Source organism: Peromyscus leucopus, chromosome 13 (assembly GCF_004664715.2).
Source record: "Peromyscus leucopus breed LL Stock chromosome 13, UCI_PerLeu_2.1, whole genome shotgun sequence".
Taxonomy (NCBI): Eukaryota; Metazoa; Chordata; class Mammalia; order Rodentia; family Cricetidae; genus Peromyscus; species Peromyscus leucopus.
In genome coordinates, this window is record NC_051074.1 from 47,207,365 (window position 1) to 47,232,968 (window position 25,604).

A 25,604-nucleotide genomic window follows, 5' to 3' on the forward strand; every position below is an offset into this window, starting at 1 on the left:
CCGTATCTGCTTTTGAGGAACTAGGGTCTAAATAACACAATGGAAACATGATCATTGCTGTTGAACATGACACTTGGGTAGCCAAGGAACAATGTTCAGTTCAGTCCAGGCCAGGTGTGGTAGTACCTGTAATCCCAATACTTGGGGAGCAGAGGCAGGCAGATCTTTATGAGTTTTAGGCCAGCCTGATCTACACAGCAAGTTCCATCTCAAAACAAAAGCAAGTAAAAGAACATGGCAAGCCAGAAAATTAGGGAAAACTCTAGAAAGTTTTTTTACAGAGAAATTATTTAAGCTGAGCCTTGAAGAAGAGAAAACTTGTTTGGATGAACAATAAGAGAACGGGTGTCTAGTGAGAAATATTAAGTCAATGTGAAAATGGGAATAACAGGTGCTCAGTGTGATTAGACAGGCAATGTGGCAAAAGAGAGGAGGTCAGGCCTGGCGTGCCACAGTGAGGAGCCAGTGGAGTGTCTCCAGGGCGTGAGCACACGGCTTGCTATGTGTCCAATATCATTAGCCTAGCATGCTGGCATGTGACAGGGCAGAGTGGAGAAGGGCAAGACTGGGCAGAATCAGGAGACAACCAAGGCCTAGCTAGAGCATGGTAAGACCTCCCAGCAAGGCAGTGAAGGGCCTGTAGGGGCAGGAGAGAGAAAGTGTACATATTGATTATTGCTATCTGCTTTGGTCAGAGAAGTGGTTTTCGTTTTTTTCAGCAGGCTGTGGAGATGGTAGCGATTCACTACTCGCCAGTGGGATGAGATTAAGAGATAGTCTAATGTTCAGCCACTAGCTGAACAGCTACATCGCCCCCATTCACTCAAGGCTCAGGAAAGGGGCAGAGAGAAAGTAAAAGCTAGAGGAACTTAGACCTTGGTAATGGGTGCTGGATGGGGGGACAGGCAATTTCTTGAGTGGTATAGCTTCTGGTAAGTGCCCATGCGCCTGTAAACACCCAAATGCAACTCACTGAGTCATCAAAAATGACACCAAAAAAAGAACATGAAAGCATTAGGGAGATGAGGAAGAGGAAGGGGAGGATGCTGTGGATATCACTCTGTATAAATAAAATTCTGATTGGCCAGTAGCCAGGCAGGAAGTATAGGTGGGACAAGCAGAGAAGAGAATTCTGGGAACAGGAAGGCTGAGTGAAGAGACAGCAGCCCGCTGTCCAGGGAGCAGCATGTAACAGGCACACAGGTAAAGCCACAGAACATGTGGCGACATAAAGATTAAGAGAAATGGGCTGAGTTTAAGTGTGAGAGCTAGTCAGTGGTAGGCCTGAGCTAACGGCCAAGCAGTTTTAAATAATATTAGGCTGTGTGTATTTATTTGGGTCTGAGTGGCTGCAGGCCCGGGTGTGACTGGAGATAACTCCAGTTACAGGAGGAAGAGGATTAGGAGTGGGAGGGAGATAAGAGAGGGTAATGGGGGTAAATATGATCAAAATACAATATACACATATATGAAAAGTCATAATGAAACCCGTGATGTATGATTGGCATATACTAGTAAAAACAGTAAAAGGAATATTAGTAAGTTACTAGTAAGACCTTATCTGGTTATTTTCTTAAGGAAAAAAAAAATAGAGGGATGGTCCAGGCTGGGTGGTGCAGCCTATAACTCCAATACTTTGGAGGGTGACATAGGAAGATCATGGGTCCAAGGCCAGTTCACACTACATACAGAGTGTAAGTTCAGCCTGGGCTGTATACAAAGACTATGCATTAAAAGAATTTTTTAGTCAAAAAAAATTTTTTTTTTTTTTTTTTTTTTTTTGGTTTTTCAAGACAGGGTTTCTCTGTGGAGCATTGTGCCTTTCCTGGGACTCACTTGGTAGCCCAGGCTGGCCTCGAACTCACAGAGATCCTCCTCCTTCTGCCTTCCGAGTGCTGGGATTAAAGGCATGCGCCACCACCGCCCGGCTTAGTCAAAAAATTTTAAGTAAAAAATTTAAGCAGAAAGAAGGCTTAAGAAAAACGAATGATTTTTATTACTATTTATTGCCTTATTAATTACTTATTGTTAATACTTTTAGTTAGCATACCACAGAATGAACTTCATTGTGACATTTTTTCACACCTGTATATCATTGTACCATTGTACTTAGTTCATATTTATCCCTTACCTTTCCCATATCCCTCCTGCCCACCCCCACTGATCCCAAGCCATCTCTCTCTCTCTCTTTTTTTTTTTTTAATAAAGTTTCTACATTTGAGAGAAAAGTATGTGATTTTCATTTTTGTGAGTCTGGCTGATTTTACTTCATACGATGATATCTGGTTCCATCCATTTCTTTGCAAGCAACATCATTTCATTCTTCCTTCCTTCTGAATAAATTCCCTTGAAGTAGATGTACTGTGTTTTCTTCATCCACTCATCTGCTGAAGGGCATTTAAGTTGCTTCCATACCTTGCATACTCCAAATAGTGATAAAATATACATTTATGTATAAGATCTTTCTTCTCTTCACATAGCCCTGGTGTCCTGGAACTCACTCTGTAGACCAGGCTGGCCTTGAACTCACAGAGATCTACCTGCCTCTGCCAAGTTCTGGGATTAAAGGCGTGCACCACTACTCTCAGACCCACTGACAAAGTTCCTTTTCTTTTCTTTTATGATTGTGGTGATTTGAAAGAAAATGGTCCTCAAAGGGAGTGACACTATTAGGAGGTGTGGCCTTGTTGGAGAAAGGGTGTCACTGTGGGGGCGGGCTTTGAGATTTTTTTGCTCAAGCTTCCCTCAGTGTAACAGTCAGTTGACTTCCTGTTGCCCCGAGTCAAGATGTAAGGACTCTCAGCTCCAGCACCATATCTACCTCCACGCCACCATGCTCCCTACCATGATGATAAATGGACTGAACCTCTGAAACTGGAAGCGAGCCCCCTCAAGGAAATGTTTTTATTTATAAGAGTTGTCGTGGTCATGACGTCCCTTCACAGCAAAAAGAAAAAAACAAAACAAAACAAAACAAAAAACACGCTAACTAAGACAACCATGATTCCTTTTGATTTTTTGCATTAGCATTTTGCTTGCATGTACGTCTGTGTACTGGTGTCGGATCCCCTGGAACTGGAGTTACAGACAGTTGTGAGCTGCCATATAAGTGCTGGGAATTAAACCTGGGTCCTCTGGAAGAGCGGCCCTGCTCTTAACAGCTGAGCCATCTCTCCAGCCCCTCCCCCCGCCCGCCCCCCACCACATCCAAGCGCACATGAGATTTCTAATGCCTTTTCCAAGTCTCATCTTTTTCAGCCACAAAATGGTTCTCTGGAAGTAAAGATTTCAGGAACCTTTGAGAACACGGAATATCTGATCAAAGAACAGGCTGACATCCTTAATGATGTCACTCCAGCACTGTTGTCCATGTCACTAGTATTACCAAGTCGTGTCCCCAAAAACGCTATGCACACAATCTCCTTTACAAAAGCTAATGTCCGTTAGCTAAACATCTCAACTGCCTGCCTGGAAACCAGTTAAGCTTATGACTTGTTGCTTCCAGAGAGAGCACATACCCTGGAGAAACAGGGTAGTTTTCAGAGAGCTAACACTAGAAAAGCTGTGTTGAAGAGGTGTACCTTGGGTGCGTGGTTTGAGGAAGGTCTGGGTGGAGAATCTCAGTGGGACAGCACTTGCCTGGCCTGAATAAGGCCTTGGGTTCAATCTCCACCACTGTCACACACAGAAAGAGATGGAGTGGAGTGGAGGGGAAAGGAATGGGCAAGGAGGGAGGAAAGGGGGAAAAAGAAAAAAGCTCAGAAATTTGCCAGGTTTGGCAGGGCACACCTATAATCACAGTACCGAAGTGGCTGGGGCAGGAGGATTGCAGTAAGTTCAAGGCTTGCTTAGGCTACATAGTGAGACCCTGTCAGAGAGAGAAAGAGAGAGAAAGAGAGAAAGAGAGAGAGAGTTCATTAGCAGAACTCTGCCTAGCATCTATGAGATATTATATTTAATTCACAAAATTGCTAGAAAGTCTTTTAAAGTAGTGGTTAGTCATTTGGACTGAGAAGGGTGATGTTCAGCATGCTGTGGGTGGTATGTTGGCTTTGGATTTGTTTAGACAAAATCACTCTGAGTAACCATGTCTGAGGGTACTTATTAAGACTGTTTCGATCTAGTAGGTGAATCACATGTCCTGGGTAGAAGTGCCCCATCACCTGCCAAATGGCAGAGGGTGCCCTTTCTTCCTCCTTTGTTTTCTTGTCTTCATTCTTTTCTTTCCTACTCATTGTTCAATTTCCCACAAGATAATTCCTGCTCTGAGAGGTCATTTATGGTGTCCCTGCAGCCTGGGTTCAAATCTCACTCTTACACAGGAAATTCTCCGGCTTTCCCTGGCCTTGGAAATTAGGACACAATTCATACAAACCTGCCAGTCTTGAATCTCGTGACTATAGGAACCTCTCCCTTTGTTCTTAACACAAGCTGATTCCCAGAGGTTGATTTGGGGTCACCTAGTGTGCCCCCACCAAAGGGGAGGCTAGTGGTTAGTTAGGTCCTGAGCATCGGTTCAGCACAGTCGAGAAGAACCAAGATCAGAATCTAGATTGGTGTCCTGTACGAACCAGCAAATCCTGTAAAGAAAATAAGTGGGAAGAAGGGATAACATCAACCAGCCTCTGTCCTACAGGAGACTAGTCAACATTTGCAGTACTCACAGAATTCCATCCCTCTCAACTCAGACAGGGGTGGGGGGTGGGGTGAGGCACTTCTACAAATGCACAGATTTCTCCCAGACTTACCAAGTATAATGGAATCAAAATGTAGGGACATGCATGGACTTCAGGTCAAAAGTTCAGGCTGATGTGCTGATAAATTTAAAAAACAGTAAGAATCCAAATAAAACAACACCGAGCAGCTCATCCAGGGCAGCATTGGAACACACCAGAGAACCAGGCGAATCTGCAATCACCGCCACTGAATGCAGCATGTAAAAGCGATCCATAAAATCCCCCTCAGCCCCGAGGGCCCCTTTTGTGCAGGTTCCGCTAACGCAGCAGCCCTCCTGCTATATAGACCCGCCGCTCTCCGGCTGGACACTGAACTCACCACGGTCAGCCAGCCATGGGGAAGGTGAGCAGAACGCAAAGCAAACACAAAGTCCGAGGGACCGGCCTTCACACACGGAGAAAATGATCTCATCCAGAATTGCTCTTCCCTTACAGATCACCTTCTACGAGGACCGCGGCTTCCAGGGCCGCTGCTATGAGTGCAGCAGCGACTGCCCCAACCTGCAGACCTACTTCAGCCGCTGCAACTCCATCCGAGTGGACAGTGGCTGCTGGATGCTCTATGAGCGCCCCAACTACCAGGGCCACCAGTACTTCCTGAGGCGTGGGGACTACCCTGACTACCAGCAGTGGATGGGTTTCAGCGACTCCATCCGCTCCTGCCGCCTCATCCCCCACGTGAGTCCTGTTTGGCTTCATTTCTTGTTACCCAAGGGCCCTCACTGTTTTACTGATGTGGGGTCCAGAGAGTAAGGTTTTTTTGTTTTTGTTTTTGTTTTGTACGAGTACCTAAGGGTTAAGTGGGCTTTAAATGCTTGCCTAAGTTCACAGGGGGAAAGGCAGGAAGATAGAATTATAAGGAAGAATCTACTTAGAAAAAAATCCACTTTATCGTTGCTACCATTAGGTTAATCCAAAGCTGTCTCAGTGAATGCACTGTTATGCTGGGATAAACAACAAAATTTAAAAATGGGAAGCTGGTTGGTCATGAGAAGGCATTATGCCTATCGGATTGATTTTTATCTATAAAGGAATTTCTGATAAGAGAGTTAATTATACCTTACAGTGGAGTAGGAAACATGGAAAAGTATGGAGGTCAAAAACTGTGTAAAGGCAGAGACCAGTTTTGGATATGATAATTTTCCTTAATTTTGAAAATCAGCTAAATTCTAGTTTAACTGGTTGTTTAAGTTAACTTTCCACAGAAGTCTATGATTTTTCTGAACTCTATTTTAGCCAGGCGTAGGGATACCCTATAATCCTAGCATCCAGGAAGCTGAGGCAGAAGGGTCTTGGGTTTGAAGCCAGTCTAGGGAATTACAAAATAAGGAGAATGGGACTATTGGGAACGATGTCAATTCAGTACTAGTGTATGAAATTCTCAAAAGTCAAAAAATGTAAGTAAAAAAATCCTATTTTAATGATGGACTTACAAGTAGATAAAACATATATAAAACTAAAAAATGCTAATCAACGTACATTATTTATATTTCCTCCAATATACAGCTTAGAATTAGCACAGGGAATTGGGAATTAAAATATTTAATTTTTTTGGCTCAAATTCGGTTTTTAACACCTTAAAAATTCAACCTCCTAGATGAAAAACAGAAACTAGGCATGTAGGAGTTTGTAATGCTAGCAGGGATCCATCTCAGAGGCTCCGATTTTTACACCAACGGCCTCTGTCCCAGCCAGCCACACTCACCCGTTGTTTGCTCGGCTGAGTTCTGGAAGAGACTCAATGGCCTTTTCTGATCTTTCTGTGACCCAAGCAGACAGGTTCCCACAGGATGCGGCTGTATGAGAGAGAAGACCACAAAGGCCTCATGATGGAGCTGAGTGAAGACTGCTCCTGCATCCAGGACCGCTTCCACCTCAGTGAGGTGCGCTCTCTGCACGTGCTGGAGGGCTGCTGGGTCCTCTACGAGATGCCCAACTACCGAGGCCGGCAGTACCTGCTGAGGCCTCAGGAGTACCGGCGCTACCACGACTGGGGTGCCGTGGACGCTAAGGCGGGCTCTTTGCGGAGGGTGGTGGATTTATACTAAAATAGGTTAACACTACCATTTTCTCATTTTGGAACCTAATAAAGTATTTAGTCTGTATTGTTGGCAAATCCTGACTTCTGCTCTTCTTTCATTGTGTGCGAATCCACACACCTGTACATGCTCCCTGTTTAAAGATTGGGATGAGAATGGGGAAGTTAGGGTGTTCAAGAACTTTTAAATTGTGTAAGTTTGAACAAGTCTTGGATGGCTGAGGATGTAGGTATATACCTCAGTGACAGAACTTTATATCTACCTGGTGGGGGGAGGGTATACCTGGTGGTGGTGGTTGGTGGTGGTGGTGGTGGTGGTTGGTGGTGGTGGTGGTGGTGGGTGGTGGTGGTGGTGGTGATGGTGGTGGTGGTGGTGGTATTATGCCTGCCTCATAAAGAAAATGCAGGTCAAGCCAAAGAAACACAACAGGGTGACTACTAGAGAGGGGGCAGTTAGCTGACGCCCTTGAAGAACAATATGGTCAAAGTTTTCTTCTAATCTCGGAAGTGATTGGAGTCCAATTGGACAAACAGCCTTTCCAGGCTCTTTAGGGAATTTTGTTTACTGGAGAGCGCAGTATTACCTAACTAAGGCTAGGGCTAGTTAGCAATGTTAAAACCTCCTTCCTCCTGAAACCACCCCCAGTAAGAAAGATTCTTAGCCAGCGTCACCCAAGCTAAACAACCCTCCATTAAGACTGTCTTCCCTGCAGGGTGGTGGTGATGTATTCTTTTAATCCAGCAGGCAGAGGCAGGTGGATCTTGGAGTTCCAGGCCAGCCTGGTCTACAGAGTGAGTTCTAGAACAGTCAGGGCTACACAGAAAAACCCTGTTTTGTGTGTGAGAGAGAGAGACTCTTCACAAATCATTCTAGGTCAAGCTGTTGGCTGTATTAGTTACTTTGCTATTGCTGTGATAAGACAGCATGACCAAAAGCAATTTATGAAAGAAAGAACTTATTTAAGCGTCTAGTTCCAGAGGGGTCCATAACAACAGTGGAGGCATGGCAGCAGACCGGAGCAGAACACTGAGAGATCATATCTTCAACTGCAAGCTATTGTTTAAAATATTAAGGCCACTCCACGAGGTTAAAAGGGAGCCGGGCGGTGGTGGCACACGCCTTTAATTCCAGCACTCAGAAGGCAGAGCCAGGCGGATCTCTGTGAGTTCGAGGCCAGCCTGGGCTACCAAGTGAGTTCCAGGAAAGGCGCAAAGCTACACAGAGAAACCCTGTCTCGAAAAACTAAAAAAAAAAAAAAAAAAAAAAGAGCTTTATTTTGTGGGGTAACTTACAAGTGAAGGGATAGGTTACAGGGTCTGGGAAAGTGTAGCACAGTCCGGCGGTGTCTCCAGGAACCGAGAGAGCTCCCCCATCCGGATCTCGGGTCTTCAGGGGTCCTCTCTCAGCTCTGCCTTGTAGGCGTGACAGTTACCGAAGCCTCAACGGGGGTGGTATTTCCAGTGGAACGGCTACCCACTACAGCAAACACATGCAATGGGAGCGAACTGGAAGTGGGCCAAGTCTGTAAACTCTCAAAGCCCAGCCCAGTCAGTGACAGACGTCCTCCAGCAGGGCCACACCTCCCAACCCCTTCCCTAAGCTGTTCTACCAACTAGAGACCACTTGTTCACACCCATGAGACTATGGAGATTTCTCATCCAAACCTCAACAATTAGAGCTAACCATCACGGCCACTCACAAACTTACCACTTCATAAACTCTATCAATAGAGAAGTAGAAACATCCTTCTAACATACCTTTCACCCATGATTCCTGTTTGTACTTGGTGGGCACCCTTCTGGGGAATTCTTCCCTTGATTACAGAGCTGAAATGAAATAATGCATATTAATGGGTGATGTTTGTTTGTTTACAAGATAGGGTCTCACGATGTTGCTCATGCTAGCCTTGAACTCTGAATCTTTCTATTTCAGCTTCATGAGTGATGGGATTGCAGGTGTGTATCACTGTGTAGGGCTGGATGTTGTATTGAAAATACAACACAATGTGGAGTTGTATTTAGGTCAATATCTTATTCTGTTTCACAGAGTAGTGTTGCGCACTGTTTGGTGGCCCCCTACATCACTACATCTTTTCTCTGTTGGTTTTTGGTCTTTTATACACAAAGGTACAAACAGCATCATACGTCAATTCTGACATTGACATGCCATAACTTCAGGAGAGTCCAGATCCAGAAGGAAGACTCACTGCTCATGGTGAAAGTTGTTTGATTGCTTTTTAATTTTATTCCTATGGACTGCCCAGTGGTTAACTATTCTTTACTGTTTATTGATCACCTGTCATGGGATTTCTATATGTAGTGCTGGGGGTGAAAAACCCCTAAAAAGCCTCTCTACTACCAGAGTTAGATATAGAAATACTGCTAAATACTGATTCAAATGATATGATCACTGTTTTAAGTCTATTACTAGATCTGGGTATGGTGGCACAATTATACTCTGCAATCTGAGACAGGAAGATCACAGCAAGCTTGAAGCCAGCCTGGGCTACATAGAGAGTTCCAGGCAAGCCTAGGCTATACCTTGAGACCCTCACAACAAACAAACAAATAAATATAAAATACTAAGTAATACAGACTTTTGTTTGGGTACCTTTAATTCCAGTGTACTTTCAGAATCGTCCCATGACAAACTTCTGGGGGAAACAGAGTCATAGTTATTTGCATATTTCTCCTGCTATATGTTTTTATTATCCTTGACATTTTGGAGGTGGAAAGTGTTTGCTGAGCACAAAATACTCATGTGTAACACTTCTTTATCCATTTCTTTGGCACTTTTTTGTTTTCCAGTCGGGAGATACATCCTAAATGAGTACAGTTTCCAGAGAGTATGAAACTCTGTCCTGGCTACAGGGACGGGACAGAAACTGGAAGATCACACTGTAGACACACCACTTCCTGCTTTCAGCCTCTGGCTGGAGGACGGGGACAAGAAGGCAGAGTCATTCTCTCTCCCACTGCTTCCTCCCTGCTCTTCCCTGCTCCTTCACCGTCCCTCCAATCCCTACACCCCTCCCTTCCCATCTCCAACCACCGGGGCGTGGCAAAAGGAATCGTCCAGTATCCCCTTCTTGTTCAGGAATAAATTTTATCAATGACTCGGCATAGCCTGGGCTCCTTCTGCTAATGGTGTTTAAGGTTCACATATCACTCTCTAAGGAATGAACGTCAGAAGCGATCCAAGAGCTTTTTAAACGTCCCATTTGCTGCCTTTCCCTCACACCTCGTTACAGTGAGCTTGCTACTGCTTTCAAATCCCCCCTCTCATAAACAGCTTATAAACAGCTGGTTTTCTGGCTTTGCATGCCATTTCACCTTAAAGGCTCCTAAAGAAACACCGTGTGTGTGTGTGTGTGTGTGTGTGTGTGTGTGTGTGTGTGTGTGTGTCTGTGTCCCTTAGCCCTGCATGGCTTTAAATTCATCAATCCCCATTGTCTCTACTTCCCAAGTGCTGGGATTATTGGCATAAGGAAGAACATAATTTTGAAAGCATGTTTTTTTAGACTGCATCCTATAAGAAGCCTCTATCCTAGACAAATTAAGTCTGTAGGGGAAAATAAAACACTGCTTTTGTTAAATTAAGTAACACATCCGGGTCTCTCAGCTAGTCAAAAGAAACAATAACACCCCAGTTCAGGCGAGACAAAGATCCATAACTTTGTATTATTCCTAACGCAGAGGAATGAATTTCTGAAATGATTCTAGTGTTGGATTTGGAAACATTACAAGCAGATGAACTACCCCAAATGTTCACCCTATTTTAATTTACATTCTTGAAACTAAGCAGTTCTCAATATTTTAGGTTTACCAAACCAATTTTCTTCAAACGGAGCCAACATAATAGTGCCATTTTGTTTTGTTTTGTTTGTCTTTGGCTAAGCAAAGACATTTAAAACAAAAGCAAAATTAGAATAATCACTCTCTATTCTTACACTGTTTTCTGAAACATTTACAAAGGGACATTTGAAACTCCATAAATATAAAAATCCCTAATAAAGCATGCTTCTGTCCATGTGCCCATAATGGCAGCTGTACTTGATTTATAGTTTCCTCAATGAGTCAAAGCAACAGAGTTTGAGACAGGATCTCTCTATGTAGTCCTGATTGGTCTGGAACTCACTTTGTAGGCCAGGCTGGCTTCAAATTCACAGAGATCTGCCTGTCTCTGCCTTCCAAGTGCTCAGATACCATTATGACAAGAGTTTGAAAACTCTTGTATGGAGTTGCAAGTTGGTGACTTCAGGTGCCAAGCAGATGACATAATATTTGAGGGGAAAAAAGTTTTTAGAACAACAGGGAATGATTGAAAATAAATATTAAAAAAAAAAACTATAAAAATATTAAATGAGCCTGCTCAACTGCAGGCCATTCCAGCCCAAAGAAGAAATCCGTGCCTCACCCAGTCGATGTCAGAGGCTTTATCTAGCAACTGATGGAAGCAGATGCAAAGACCCACAGCCAAACATTAGGCGGAAGCCCGTAAATGAGGGGGAGGAAGGACTGTAGGAGCCAGAGGGGTGGAGGACACCAGGAGAACACGGACCACAGAATCAACTAGGTTCACAGGGTCTCACAGACACTGAAGTGACAACCACGGAGCCTGAACGGGTCTGACCTAGGTCCTCTGCATATACGTTATTGTTTTGTAGCTTGGTGTTTTTGTGGGATTCTTAACAGGTGGAGTGGGGGTGTCTCTGACTCTTTTGCCTGCTTGTGGGACCCTTTTCCTCCTACTGGATTGCCTCCTCCAGCCTTGCTGTGATGGTTTGCCTAGTTTTATTGTAACTTGTTATGCTGTGTTTGGTTGGTATCCCTAGGAGGCCTGCTCTTTTCTGAAGGGAAATGGAGGATGAGTGGATGGGGGGGTGGGGTAGTGGGGGGGACTGGGAGGAGTGAAGGGAGGGAAAACTACTGTCAGGATGTATTGTATGAGAGAAGAATAAATTAAAATAAATAAATAAGAGAAACTCCTGACTCAAAACAAAACAACAACAACGACAAAAAGAATGAGCAAAAAAAAAAAAATTAAAATATACAAAAAGTATAAGCTGAGTGGTGGTGGTGCACAGGTCCATAATCCCAGCACTCGGGAGGCAGAAGCAGGCAAATCTCTGTGAGTTCGAGGCCAGCCTGGACTACAGAGTGAGTTCCAGGACAGCCAGGGCTACACAGAGAAAACCTGTCTTGAAAAACAAAAGAAAACGTCCGGACCAATCCAAAACATTGTAACATTCCTCCAAAAGCCACACCAAAGTACATCGGCTTCCACAGGCCTCAAGGTACTAGTTCTCACCTCCAGGCTAATGTGAACACTGGGGAGACACCCAATCCACAGACTCCACTGTAATCCTCTATGTGTCCCCTCTCTCCTCAGGAAAATACCTTAGCATCATGGAGCCTGGAAAAATGAGACAAGTAAACCCTCAAAAGGATGGACATCACATTTTTCTCTCCACCCCAGAATATGTTAAGCTCCCAGAAATCAGAAAAACTGTTTTCACATACTTCATTTTGCTTGTGGACTGGCATTTTCATGAACTACATGGATTATTGACAGCACCTATAGTAAAGCCCTAGCTTGAGATGGTCACTTATGACATAATTTTTTTAAGTCACTTAAATGACTAGGGGCTGACCATGGGTCACTTCCTGGACTAGACAACACCTGAGGCAATGATACATGTTCACCTCCAGTTCCCCTTCAGTGACAGGCCCAGTCACCCCAGACAGCTTGTGAAGAGCTCTGTGTTTTAAGGATCTCACACCTGACACACATTCACCTCAAATTCTATGTTCCACATGTGGGCACTGAGTCTTATGCAACCTTGTCACTCATGGAACTTCCTGCCAGCATTTCAAACAGAGCCACATTTTGGCCCAACCTTTAGCTTTTCTGCTCTATAAGAAGTCTGGGGTGTTATCCTTGTTTGTTCAGCCCCAGGCTGAAATAAAGCCTTCTTTTTTTTTCCCCCCTCCTTGAGACAGGGTTTCTCTGTGTACCTTTGTGCCTTTCCTGGAACTCACTCTGTAGCCCATGTTGGCCTCGAACTCACAGAGATCCGCCTTGCTCTGCCTCCTGAGTGCTGGGATTCAAGGCACCACTGTCCTGCAAGCCTTCTCATTGATCAAGAAAATCCCCTTGTTTGGGCTCTGCAGATGCATTCTCAATATAATTTTATATCAACAAAGGCAGTGATTCCCCCTTCCCCCTCCCCCATGTACACATGTCTCCTTATGCTCTTTCCTCTCTGATCCATCCCATCCGAACTTTTTGGTACTCTGATGAATAGTTTTCTCTTACTTTACAGTTTTTGCCAATCAACATCTCCCCCCCGGAACCCTGGACTCAGAAACAACTCTGACTAATGTAATGTTGCTCTCAACTTACATTTTGTTCTGGAAAATGTTCCGATTGTAATGGCTATCTGTGTGAGATATCCTGTCTGCTGGCTCTCCACTTTCATAAGTGAATTTGTAACATGCGTCTCTACGTGGTCAGAGAGCCAGAAACCAGGGAATAATAACTGAAAGCATCATAATGTACATAGTCGGGGCTTCAGTTCGTAAGTACCAACTTAGAAAGACGGCTGAGTCAAAGGCAAGGCCCTTCTGTGGGGTGAAAGAAGTGTGAGTAATTCTTTGAACATGAAAGGAGCTAGGCTCGCCGGTCATCTTCCACTCTGGTGCTCTTTCCGCCCCGTCAAATTTCTCCAACCAATAAATCCCTGTGAAGTCTTCCTAGAGCCTGGCTTCTAGAGATGTGTCTCTTCCTTTCCCGCAGCATCCCAGCCCCGGCTCCTCTAAGCCATTTCCTCTGTGTCAAAAAAGCTCTGTTTACCCTTGTCCACCACAGAACAAAGGCGTGGCGCAGACCCCATCAGAGCAGTGCACCTCGGGAGTTGGTTTTCTTTTGTAGTCTAAGGCCTGTGGGCTGGGTTTTCTCACTTCCTCGGATTCAGACTTTCCCTTTTAGTTCTAAGGGTCTTAAAACTATTTTTCCCTCTTAGCTGCAGAGCCACACATTGCTAAGAGGAAGTCTACTTTGCCTCCAGCATGCAACAAAGTCACAAACGATGCTGAAGTTTGTGTTTGCTTGTTTGGAATTTTGCTTTCTTTTGGTTTTTTCACAGTGGAGGTGCGAAATTCTGGCAGCTCCCGTGGTAAAATACTCCCAATTTCTTACAACCTTTAATTCTAAAAGTCTCCAAAGGATTTGAAATTTTCAACATTCAGTTGAGTCTGTTCCTTTCCTGTTAATCCATGTTCATGGGTGGGGCATCCACAAGAAATGTAGCCGGGCTTACCGTCAACTTATATTTACTACATCAAGACTCTCTCTGCTCCCCACTTGCATGTTTTTGTTTTGTCCAACTGTGCAAAGACGAGTGTGGTTTATCTATGAAATGGCTGAAACCTTGCTTCTATTATTAAATAAACAATGCGCCAAATTACTTTTTTTTTTCAAACAATCTCAGTAGCATCCGCTAGTGATAGCAACCTGAATGCTCCAGAGTGAATAGGACCGAAACCCACAATGAGTCCCGTGGGCTATGACAGCAAAGAGAAAAGAGGAGAACATGAACGCGCCCTGCCCCCCGCGGGGCCCTTTTGTGCTGTTCCTGCAAACGCAGCAGACCTCCTGCTATATAGACCCGCGCGCCCAGCCCTACACACCCAACAGCACCATCCCATCCGAACCGCCAACACCAGCCATGGGGAAGGTGAGCCCCGGGCACCCAGGGCCTGGGGGAGGGAGCTGCCCTCGGGTCCAGGCCCCATCAGGCCTCTCCCTGAGCCTTGCCTTCCCTCACAGATCACCTTCTATGAGGACCGCGGCTTCCAGGGCCGCCACTATGAGTGCAGCAGCGACCACTCCAACCTGCAGCCCTACTTCAGCCGCTGCAACTCTGTGCGCGTGGACAGTGGCTGCTGGATGCTCTATGAGCAGCCCAACTTCGGAGGCTGCCAGTACTTCCTGAGGCGTGGGGACTACCCTGACTACCAGCAGTGGATGGGTTTCAGCGACTCCATCCGCTCCTGCCGCCTCATCCCCCACGTGAGTCCGTATTCTGATCGAGACTGAGGACCCTGACGGCAGTTGCCAGTAAAGGGTTAAACGCTGGACACAGGGCTGAGCCTGTTGGTTAAAAAAAAATCCATAAAAGCTAGAATTGATTAGTTCATAGCCACACACCCCCAACACACACACACACACACACACACACACACACACACACACACACACACACCAAAAAGCAAAGTGTTACCCTGTTACAAATTGGCAGGTAAGTATTTGTAGAGTAGGAACATGCATTGGCAGCATGGGGGATGTATGAAATCTCTGTCCTGTCTTGCAATCATTGCAATCATTTAGCATGGTACAGTAGAAAGATTAAATGTGCTATAGTATATGGTGGCCACTGAACACAGAAGGGGTATGCTTACGCCCTCTTGTCCTCTTCATCCCCTCCTCGCTTATCTGGGATTTCCTCCATCTAGTCTAGACAAAGCACTGTCCCTCAACCCGGAGCAATACAGATGTTTTTCACAGCTGTGCCGCTTCTATTCCACAAGTGTGCTTTAAAATGCCAGCGTTTGTGGAAAAAAAAATGGGCCCTTGGGCTTACTGATTTTATCTCCCCGTCTTTTCCTCGTTGTATTTATAAATGATAAACTGAGCAGCCCTTGTTGTCTGAGACTCTCGCTATTTAATACCTTAATGTATTTTAAAGGGCAAACCTCAACCACAAGCTGTTACAGGCCAGGATTCCGCTGTGATGCTCGCTTCACAGTGTGCCGCACGGAAGGCGGTTCCACCCTGGTGGCATCTGAACGCCTTCGCGCGCGCATCTTTTTCCTTCCCTTTGCTCGTACTTTCCGATTTTAGAAAAGCGCTGAATCTGCCCGCAGTGTGACGCATTAATTAATGTGTTTATCATCTCTTCCAAACGGCTTGAAGCAAGGGGGGTGGGGGTGGGGAGGGCATCCTATGGCTTTCGAGTCCGTTCATCCCTGCTTTTCTCTGTTCCCTGGCCTGCTAGGCTGGTTCCCACAGGATCAGACTGTACGAGAGGGAAGACTACAGAGGCCAGATGGTAGAGTTCACTGAGGACTGCCCCTCTCTCCAGGACCGATTCCACTTCAACGAGATCTACTCCCTCAATGTGCTGGAGGGCTGCTGGGTCCTCTACGAGATGCCCAACTACCGGGGGCGGCAGTACCTGCTGAGGCCGGGAGAGTACAGGCGCTACCATGACTGGGGCGCCATGAACGCCAGGGTGGGCTCTCTGAGGAGAGTCATGGATTTCTATTGAATTGGTTTTTTACTCTACCCTTTCTCCATCTGGAAGCTAATAAAATATTTTCTGTGTGTTCCCGCACTGATTCGCTTCTGGTATTTCTTTTTCTTTCCTGTTTATAATTATTGGTTCAAAACAGGCTCTCAGAGCTATATAGCCCATGCTGGCCTCAAAACTTGTGATCCTGTGTGTGTGTGTGTGTGTGTGTGTGTGTGTGTGTGTGTGTATGCATGTGTGTGTACATGCATGTGTGTGTGAGGTGTGTATGCATGTGTGTGTACATGCATGTGTGTGTGAGGTGTGTATGCAAGTGTGTGCATGCGTATGTTTGTGTGATGTATGTGCATGTGTCCAGTCCATATATATATATAAAACCTGGAGGCTAACCTGGTTGTTATTTGGGAGCCATCTACTTTGGGTCCCTTTGAAACAGGCCTCTTGCTGACCTGGCCTAATGAATAGGCCAGAATGATTGGCCAGAAGGGCTCAGAGAGATTCCTCTCTGACATCATGATGCTTAGATTACAAGCGTCAGCTACCAGGCCAGGATTTTCACATGGGTCTGGGCATCAAGCTCAGATCCTCATGATCTCGAAGCAAGTACTATATGGACTGATCCATCTCTCTAGTTCAAACTTAAGATGCTTTTGACTCAGCCTCCCTGCTATGGGATTACAGATTTGCACCACCCTGCCCAGCTCATTATTTTGCTTAAATGTGAATGCACACATGCAAACACACACACACACACACACACACACACACACACACACACACACACACACAGTGCAAGTGGCAACTAAAATGTGTGTTCCATGAGTAACAAAGAAAATTCTCACAATAGAAGTACACCTTCATAAGAAGACAACTTTATAGTTTATAAAACATCTTTATGGGTTAGAGAGCTGCCTCAGAGGTTAAGGGCACTTCTGAGGATCCAGGTCAAGTTCCCAGCACCAATATGGTGGCTCACAGCTCTCTGTAACTCCAGTTCCAGAGGATGCAACACCCTTATATGACATAGGCAGGCACATGTTATACACACGCATGCAGGCGAAACACTCATATTAAAGAAAGGCGTTTAAAATCTTTTAAAAAGTAAAAACAAAATACTTTTATACCATCGTTTCATGAGTCTTCAGCCTCTGAAAAACATGGTGCTTCACTGATGGGAGCAGAAGAAGATGCCCAGACAACCCTTAGGAAGTGCTCAGGAGTCCTGCAGAGGAGGGGGAGGAAGGATTGCAGGAACCAGAGGGGCCAGGGACACCAATAGAACACAACTCAGAGAATCAACCGATCAGGACTCATGGGGGCTTGCAGAGATCAGGGAGTCTGTAGTGATTTGACCTAGGTGCTCTGCATATAAGTTATGGCTGACTAGCTTGATGTTCTTATGGGATTCCTAACAGTGGGAGCAGGCGCTGTCTCTGATTCTTTTTGCCTGCTTTTGGGACCCTTTCCATACTACTGGGCTACCTTGTCCAGTTCTGATGTGATGGTATGTGCCTGGTCTCACTGTAGCTTTTTATGCCGTGTTTGGTTGATGTTGCCCCTGGGAGGCCTGCTCTTGTCTGAGGGGAGGTGGAGTTGAGGTGGATCTGGAGGAGAGGGGAAAATGGGCGTGGCGGGGGCGGGGGGGGGGGGACTGGGTGGAGGGAAGGAAGGGAAAACTTCGGTGAAGATGTAATATATGAGAGAAGAAATAAAAACAAAATATAACAAAAAAAACTTGTTGCTTCAAACCAGATGGTTAGAAATCTTCTCTATATTCAGTTTTTTTGAACAGTGACCACCTGGAAGCCAAGATTCAAAGAGGGTGTTCCGATTTTGAAATCAGGTTTCTAAGACTGGGTCCATACGGGACTTCAGAGTCTCTCTCTCTCTCTCTCTCTCTCTCTCTCTCTCTCTCTCTCTCTCTCTCTCTCTCTCTCTCTCTCTCTTTCGTGGTGGATATTTTGCCTGTATGTACGTCTGTGCACCACTTGCAAGGCTGGTGCCCACAGAGGCTGCGGGGGGCCCCTGGAACTTGAGTTACAGATGGTTGTGAGCCGTCATGTGGGTACCGGAAATAGAACCGGACTCCTAGGAGAAGAGCACCGGAGGAGCTCTTGACCACTCAGTACTCTTAACCCCTGAGCCGGTTCTCCAGTCCTTTCAGAGCACTTCCGATTCCCCAAAAGTTGTATGAGAAGGATGCGCTTGCAAATCTTTGCCATACTCCCTGTGTCTGCTGTGGCAGTCACCTGATCCCAATGTGGCCATTGACGCATAAGTAGAGGAACACACAGAGGAGAGAGGGGAAACGTCCCCTTGCCCATCTGGAAGGGCAGATGCTCTAGCAGTACATCCCCTTTACTTCAGTCATCTTAAATCAAGAAGGCGACACTCAGGAAGGAAAGGACATAAACATTTCAGAGATGCTGACCTTGATGTCCTCAAAGCTCTGAATCAACACTAACCACCGTTACCTTAAGACTTCTTGTAATACCTGGCAGGGGAGATACCACGGTCACGGTCACGGAGGTGGTTTTTCCCAGGATGAGGTTTATGCATTGCACTCCAGATGTGTTGACCCGCTGCGATTTCCCCAAATGTGGGAAACTCGACTGCATAATTTGTGGTAGTGGGGGACTGTGTTCTCGCTCTTTCCTGGGGGGGGGGGAAGATTTCTTGTAATAGGGGTAAAACAGACCTGTGTGTACATAAACCCTGAAGTGGGCGTTCCATTGTTGTTAGTCCGATGTACATGTGTAGCTGAGAGAGAACAAGAACAAGCTATTTTTCAGGAATTAATGGTTTTCATTATGGAATCAGGGACACTCATGTCAAAGTAATGACAGCACAGACTTCAGATGCTTACCACGGGATCAATGCAAACAATTAATCAAGAATTGAATTTAAGCACATGGACAACCAATAGCTTCATCCCCCTTGTGTACACACGCACAAAGTTATATATGTTTACACAATCTTGTACATACAGAACACGTGCTAGCACACTGTGCATAAGGTTCTAGGACACGAAGACCTGCAATGGATACGTTGGTTATCTCCTTGCCTCTTGTTTTTACTACCTTCTCTTCCGCTGTACGGCTGCTGCCATTGCTAGATATTTTTAGAAAGAAACTTCTTCAGAAGGCTGCTTAAACACTGATCTGGTTGTACCATTTCTCTCCTCCACAGGATGGAACTAAGGTCTGGTACCATGAACTTGGTCAAAAGCCCTTGGCTAAGGAGGTCATAGGCCCTAGTTGGAAAGCTCCTACTGTTATTTTTGCTAAATAGATATGATGTACCTGTTGGATGACCTTCTAAATAGTTATCTTTATCCCCTGGATTAGTATTACTACCAGCTTTGGTCAGTGGGGGTTTCTTTTTTGCAGTGGGCAGCAATAGCTACAGAGAGAGATGCATGACTAGTCAAAGCCCTGACAATGAGTGACTACTGAATGCTCAGCCATAAATGGGACCTCTATACAGCACTGTCCAAGGCTCAGGGAGCATTGTGGAAAAGAGAACAGAGAAAGTGTAAGAGCCTGGGGACGAGGTAATGTATGGTGGAATGCTGTCTTTCCATCACAGCCATGTGTCTTAGTTAAATTTCTATCACTATGATCAAACACCCAGGAGCAAGGCAACTTATAAAAGAACGTTGTTAATTTGGCTTATGGTTTCAGGGGGCTGGAGTCCATGAGGGCAGACTGAGGGGACAGTGGAGAGCTCTCATCTGGATATGCAACCATAAGCCAGAGAGAGAGAGAGAGAGACAGACAGACAGACAGACACAGAGACAGAGAGATAGACAGAGAGACAGACAGATACACACACACAAACAGAGAGAGAGAGAGAGAGAGAGAGAGAGAGAGAGAGAGAGAGAGAGAGAGAGAAGCAGTGGGTATCATATGAGTCTTTTGAAACCTCAAAGTCAACACCCAGTGACATACTTTCTCCAACAAGGCCACACCTCCTAGTCCTTCCCATACAGTTCTGCCAACTGGAGACCAAGTATTCAAACATACAAGCCTATGAGAGCCATTCTCATTCAGACCACCACACATGGCACTTTTGAACTCATAGTAACTGTAAATTCCCTGGATGAGACCTGCATGAGATCAATATCCTGTCCAGGAACTGGGAGGGGTCCAGGAGGGTCACTAATGGCTGCCGGGAGTTAGAGAAATTTCTTCAGTGGTGTAGCCACTAGTAAGGTGTACATGTTCCTTTAGAAAGCCTTTCACTCAACCTTAATGAAACCTTAATGACTCACTGGTTTGTTAAGAGAGAGAGATATGAAAATAGAAGGACTAGTTTAGAAGAAGAAGCATTATATACATCTACAAAAATGTCATAATGAATCCATTATTATGTATAATTCATATGCACTTATTAAAAAGACAAATACTTTAAGTGTCAAAAAAGGCCCAAGAAACCTAAAAACAACAACAAAAATCTTATGTTGTTTCTCCACTACCCATAAGAAAAATTCTTATTTCTTTGAGAAACTAGCCTCAACCCATCAGTTTATCCTTTCTTATCTAACTGCTGTCACCCTTTGCTCTCACCTCCATACACAAGAGATGATGATTCCACGACTCTTTGCCCTTCCCCAATTCTTGCCCTCCCCTGGATTACTCTTCCTCATGTGCCTGATGAGCTGCTGACCCTCTACCTAGTCTTCAAACAAGCTCAAAATACCCTAACCCCACAGCCAGAATGAGATCGGAGTTGACTGGGCTGTTGTAGACTCAAGAGTAACAGAAAGTCCATGTTAAATAGACAAGCAAGGTGGAAGCCTGTTTCTTCAGAGACTAGGAGTCCTGAGGTAGCACCAGAATTAGGGGTAGTTGATCCATCAGGCTGACAATAACAGCAAGGCCTTGGGTGTTGTGTCCTGCGTTACCCAGCATCTGTATCATCGTGAAGCTGGTATTCCTAGTAACTAAGGGTAGTTGTAAGATGCAACCGAGTTAATATGCTAAAAAGGATGAGTGAAGGAAAACACCAAGACAGTCTTTATCCGCAGTTACAGCTGTGCCTAGAGCACTCATTCCCAAGTTTAAAGAGGACCTTGAAATAGTTATCAGATTCTTGAGAGTAGTATAAAGAAACCAGAAGAGAGTGAATAAATGGAGATTGAGGGAGGAAATGCAAGATGAGAAAGATACTAACAGAAAAGAAAATTTTAAGTACTGATATTATCATTTTATATGATATTAAACACATAGAGGAAATTTAATTCCTAACACCTTTTAATTCCCTTATAACCCTTGGAATTCACAACCTACTAAGGGAGAACAATGGAGATGGGATCTACAGTTGGCACTTTCACACTTCCTTACTTGCGCTAATAAAGAATGTCCTGAGGGGCTGGAGACATAGCTCACCAGTTAAGAACACTTCCTCCTCCAGCCTGGTCTACAGAGTGAGTTCCAGGACAGCCAAAAGCTACACAGAAAAACCCTGTCTTGAAAACAAAACAAAACAACAACAACAATAATGAAAAGAACACCTACTGCTCTTCTAGAGGACATGGGTTCAGTTCCCAGCACCCATATGGTGGTTCACAACTCTCTGTAACTCCCGTTCCAGGGGATCCAATGCCCTCTTCTGACATCCACTGGCACTGAACATGAATGTTGCATGTACATGCACTCAGACACATACATACACAAGAAATAAATATTTTTCAAAACAGAATATACATGGGTACACTACAAGCATGTAGTCCCAGCATTAAGGGGGCCAGCATCCTCCAGGCCAGCCAGGGCAACCTAACAAAAGGATGTCTCAAAAACAAAGCAACCACAAAAATACAGCAGGAGAGAAAAAAAATGAGAACTAACTTTAGATCCAGTGAGTCTTCTACTAGGATTCTGTCCTAAGGAGAAAATTCTAAAAATGGAAAGGGTTATATGCAAGCAGCTTATTTGGGCAATAGCCATAGTAATAAAGAGGTAAAAATGGGCATTCTTCCGCAGCATAGAATAGTAAACTATGGCACTTTTATAATGAACACGAGTGTTTTTCAGAGGATACTTAGGAAATCATAGTTTGGAAGGTGTTTGATACAGTTGTAGCTAACAGTTAAAATTTCAAAATTATATTTGTGATATAATTGCCACCTAAACATTTTATATATTTTTGCTAAAATGCAACAGTGTTTTTCTTTTTTTGTTAGTGTGCACTGTATAAAGTAACTGGTTTCATTATAACATTTTCTTGCATGCATGCATGCATACGATGTATTTAGATCACATTCACACACACTCCCTTTATCTACTCTTGTTCCTATATTTCCCTCCAACTGGTCCCCTTCCTCTATCCAAATACTCTCCCTGTGCTTTTATATCTTTTTTTTTTAAAAAAAAAAAAAAGAAAGAAAAGAAAGTAGACTCTGCACATGAGGAAAAACATGCAACATTTGTCTTTCTGAGCCTAGATGGTTTTGCTTACCATGATGACTGTCAGTTCTATCCATTTCCCTGGAGGTGACATGATATCATTCTTCCTTATAGCTGGATTAAACTTCCTTTGACACTTTATTTAGCCATTCATCCATTAATGGGCACTAGGCTGATTTCATAGATGGACTACAATAATAGTTCCATGATAAACAAGGATATGAAACGCAACAAAATTTTAATATAATTTATGGCGTGTGTGAGTGTGGTATATGTGCATGTGTGTGAGAGCATATTTAAAGGCCAGAGGAGGGCATTGGGGTTCTCCTTATCACTCTCTGCCTTATTCCTTTGAGGCAGGGTCCCTCCCGGAACCTGGAGCTCTTGTTTTTTCAGCAAGGCTACCAGCCAGCCCCCACAATCATCCTGCCTCCTCCCACACACACAGCACTGGGTTTACAGGTTCACATGAGACCACAGCTTATTATCATATAATAAGACCACACCTTACTATCATATAATAAGACCACAGTTTATTATCATATAAGACCACAGCTTATTATCATATAAAAAAACACACCTTATTATCATATAAGACCACAGTTTATTATCATATAATAAGACTACACCTTATTATCATATAATAAGACCACACCTTATTATCATATAATAAGACCACAGCTTATTATCATATAATAAGACCACAGCTTATTATCATATTATAAGACCACAGCTTATTATCATATAAGACCACAGCTTATTATCATATAAGACCACAGCTTATTATCATATAAGACCACAGCTTATTATCATATAATAAGACTACACCTTATTATCATATAATAAGACCACAGCTTAATATCATGTAATAAGACCACAGCCTATTATACAGGTGCTGGTATCTGAAATCAGATCCTCAGGCTTTGCAGCAAGCACTCTTACCCACTGAACCATCTCTCTAGTCCTCTAGTGACAGTCGTTTTCAAATGAAGCACCTCTTACTCTGTTTTGATTTTGAAGTAAAATAATTCCATCACCCAAAATGTTGGTACATAAAGAAAAGAGTTAAAAATAAACAATAAGTTACTCTTAATTGGACTTCCCATGGAAGTTAGTGCTCTGTAAGCATGGTTGACATTTTGATTCATATGATTTTAAGTGTATCTTATCCATCATCATGTTGGATATCACCACTGTGTACCTCTAGAAATTTGCATCATTCCAGACTGCAATTCAGCCCTCATTAAACATCAGCTCCCCATTCCCCACACCCCAATACCTGAAAAGCACCATTCACATTAATTTTTCTCTGTGTATCCAACCATCCTAGGTGTCTCAAATAAGTGGAATCATAGCGTACTTGTTCTGTCTTGTGTGGCTTCTTCCATTTAGTTTAATGTATTTTCTCTGCTGAGTGACCTTAACATTCTTGCTAAAGTCCTTTTGAAGACACATACAAGGCCCTTTTTTTCTTCTTCAGAATTCCTGACTCCATTCCATCATTCTACATGTCTGGGTTTACTCTGGTACCACACTGTTTTTATTACCATCACTTTATAATGAATTTTAGAATCAGGATCTATGAGCTTTCCAAATTTGTTCTTTTCCATGTTTGTTTTGGCTGTTCAGGTCCTTTGAGATGTCAGGTGAATCTCAGGGTACAGTTTTCTATTTCTGGATAAAAGGGTGCTGGGATCTTGATAGAGCTGCATTGACTCTGTGGATTGCTTTGAGTAGTTGTGACATCTAAATGATATTAAATATTCCAATCCCCAAGTACAAGATTCCTTTCCACATGTTTATAACTTCTTTACTTTTATCTACAGAAGTGTGTTTGCAGTTTTATCTTTGATAGATTTACTTCCCTTCCCCCTTAATATATGATGAACATTTTCTATGTCATTACATAAATCCTCAGGTTTTAGAGATGATTTTGATGGCCACAGAGCAACTCAACAAACAGATGTTTCATAATTCACTTAGTTAACATACTATGTCTCTTGTATTTAATTTTTAGATAACTACCACTGTCTTTGTGTACACCTTTAACTATTTCCTTCAGACAGATTCTAGAGATGTACATATTAGTTCAAAAGAATAAATATTGAATATATATATATATATATATATATATATATATATATATATCAACAGCCAGGCAGGGGTGGAGCACTCCTTTAATCCCAACACTCAGGAGGCAGAGGCAGGTAGATCTCTGTGATTTCAAGCCAAGCCTGGTCTACAGAGTGAGTTCCAGGACAGCCAGGGCTACACAGAGAAACCCTGTCTCAAAAAACAAACAAATACACAAACATGTGCACACACACACACACACACACACACACACACACACACACACACCAGCAGGGGCTGGAGAAATAGAGTAATTATGAACCCTGGCTGCTCTTCCAAAAGACTCAAGACCCAGTACATGCAGAGTGATTCACAACCATTCGTGACTCCAGTTTCAGGGGATACAACCTCATTTTCTGACTACTGTAAGCATTGGGGGTGCATGTGGTGCATATTCATACATGCAGGCAAAATGCTCATACACATAAAATAAATCTTTTTAAAATTATAAATAAATAAGAAGAATGTACATCAGCAGTGCCTTGTTTTGGTACAAGGCTGTGGTTTTTAATTTTCTTCTCCTTCTGCTTATTTATAGTTCCCAAATTAATAATTTTTAAAAGAGAAATATGTGACCAGGCTTATTAAATGTCTGTGAATTAATCCAGTGAATTTTGTTCAGGGAAAAACAACTTTGAGTATGGAACCCAGGTACTCAGAGAGCAGCTTCCTCAGAGGCAATGGGTCCCAAGAACAAGGGCAAAGGAGATTTTTGTTTTCCAGTAACAGTAGGAAGAGTAATCTTGGCTGTCACAATTAGATGAGTGGGTCATCTAACACCCTCTGGTAGAGGCAGGATGCTGAGAAGCATCTTTCGTTACTCAGGTCAACCCCCCACAACAGAATGTTTCAGCCCCAAATGTCAGCATTGCACCAAGGTTGAGAAGCCTTGCTTTAAAGAGAGTGAGGTACCCGTTGCTGTTGGGAGTCTTGGGGACAGGAGTGGAGAGTCCAGTCCCTTATAGTCAGTGCGTTC

At 43.9% G+C, this 25,604-nt stretch overlaps 2 protein-coding genes and 1 non-coding gene across 4 annotated transcripts; all 3 read left to right on the forward strand.

Annotated features, from left to right (window-relative positions):
- The first annotated feature begins 5,033 nt into the window (after positions 1-5,033).
- LOC114705053 (gamma-crystallin C) lies at positions 5,034-6,858 on the forward strand. 2 transcript variants are annotated; one of them, XM_037210333.1, is made up of 3 exons: positions 5,034-5,079; positions 5,172-5,414; positions 6,509-6,858. In XM_037210333.1, exons 1-3 carry the CDS (start codon positions 5,071-5,073, stop codon positions 6,782-6,784), a joined length of 528 nt encoding a protein of 175 aa, XP_037066228.1. In that variant the 5' UTR covers positions 5,034-5,070; the 3' UTR covers positions 6,785-6,858. The 2 variants fall into 2 exon arrangements, with proteins under 2 accessions (XP_037066228.1, XP_028742512.1); XM_028886679.2 differs by having other exon boundaries at positions 6,512-6,858.
- A 7,546-nt stretch (positions 6,859-14,404) lies between these two features.
- On the forward strand, positions 14,405-16,182 carry LOC114705052 (gamma-crystallin D). Its single transcript, XM_028886677.2, has 3 exons — positions 14,405-14,513; positions 14,606-14,848; positions 15,834-16,182. Exons 1-3 carry the CDS (start codon positions 14,505-14,507, stop codon positions 16,104-16,106), a joined length of 525 nt encoding a protein of 174 aa, XP_028742510.1. The 5' UTR covers positions 14,405-14,504; the 3' UTR covers positions 16,107-16,182.
- A 2,396-nt stretch (positions 16,183-18,578) lies between these two features.
- LOC114705072 lies at positions 18,579-18,746 on the forward strand. Its single transcript, XR_003736347.1, has one exon. It is a non-coding gene; the product is annotated as a U1 spliceosomal RNA (small nuclear RNA).
- The last annotated feature ends 6,858 nt before the right edge of the window (positions 18,747-25,604 follow it).

Bases quoted from the DNA above. Each gene is read 5' to 3' on its own strand.
- LOC114705053 (XM_037210333.1), top strand. The intron at 5,415-6,508 runs GTGAGTCCTGTT...CTGTGACCCAAG, and splicing joins CCTGCCGCCTCATCCCCCAC to CAGACAGGTTCCCACAGGAT.
- LOC114705052 (XM_028886677.2), top strand. The intron at 14,849-15,833 runs GTGAGTCCGTAT...CTGGCCTGCTAG, and splicing joins CCTGCCGCCTCATCCCCCAC to GCTGGTTCCCACAGGATCAG.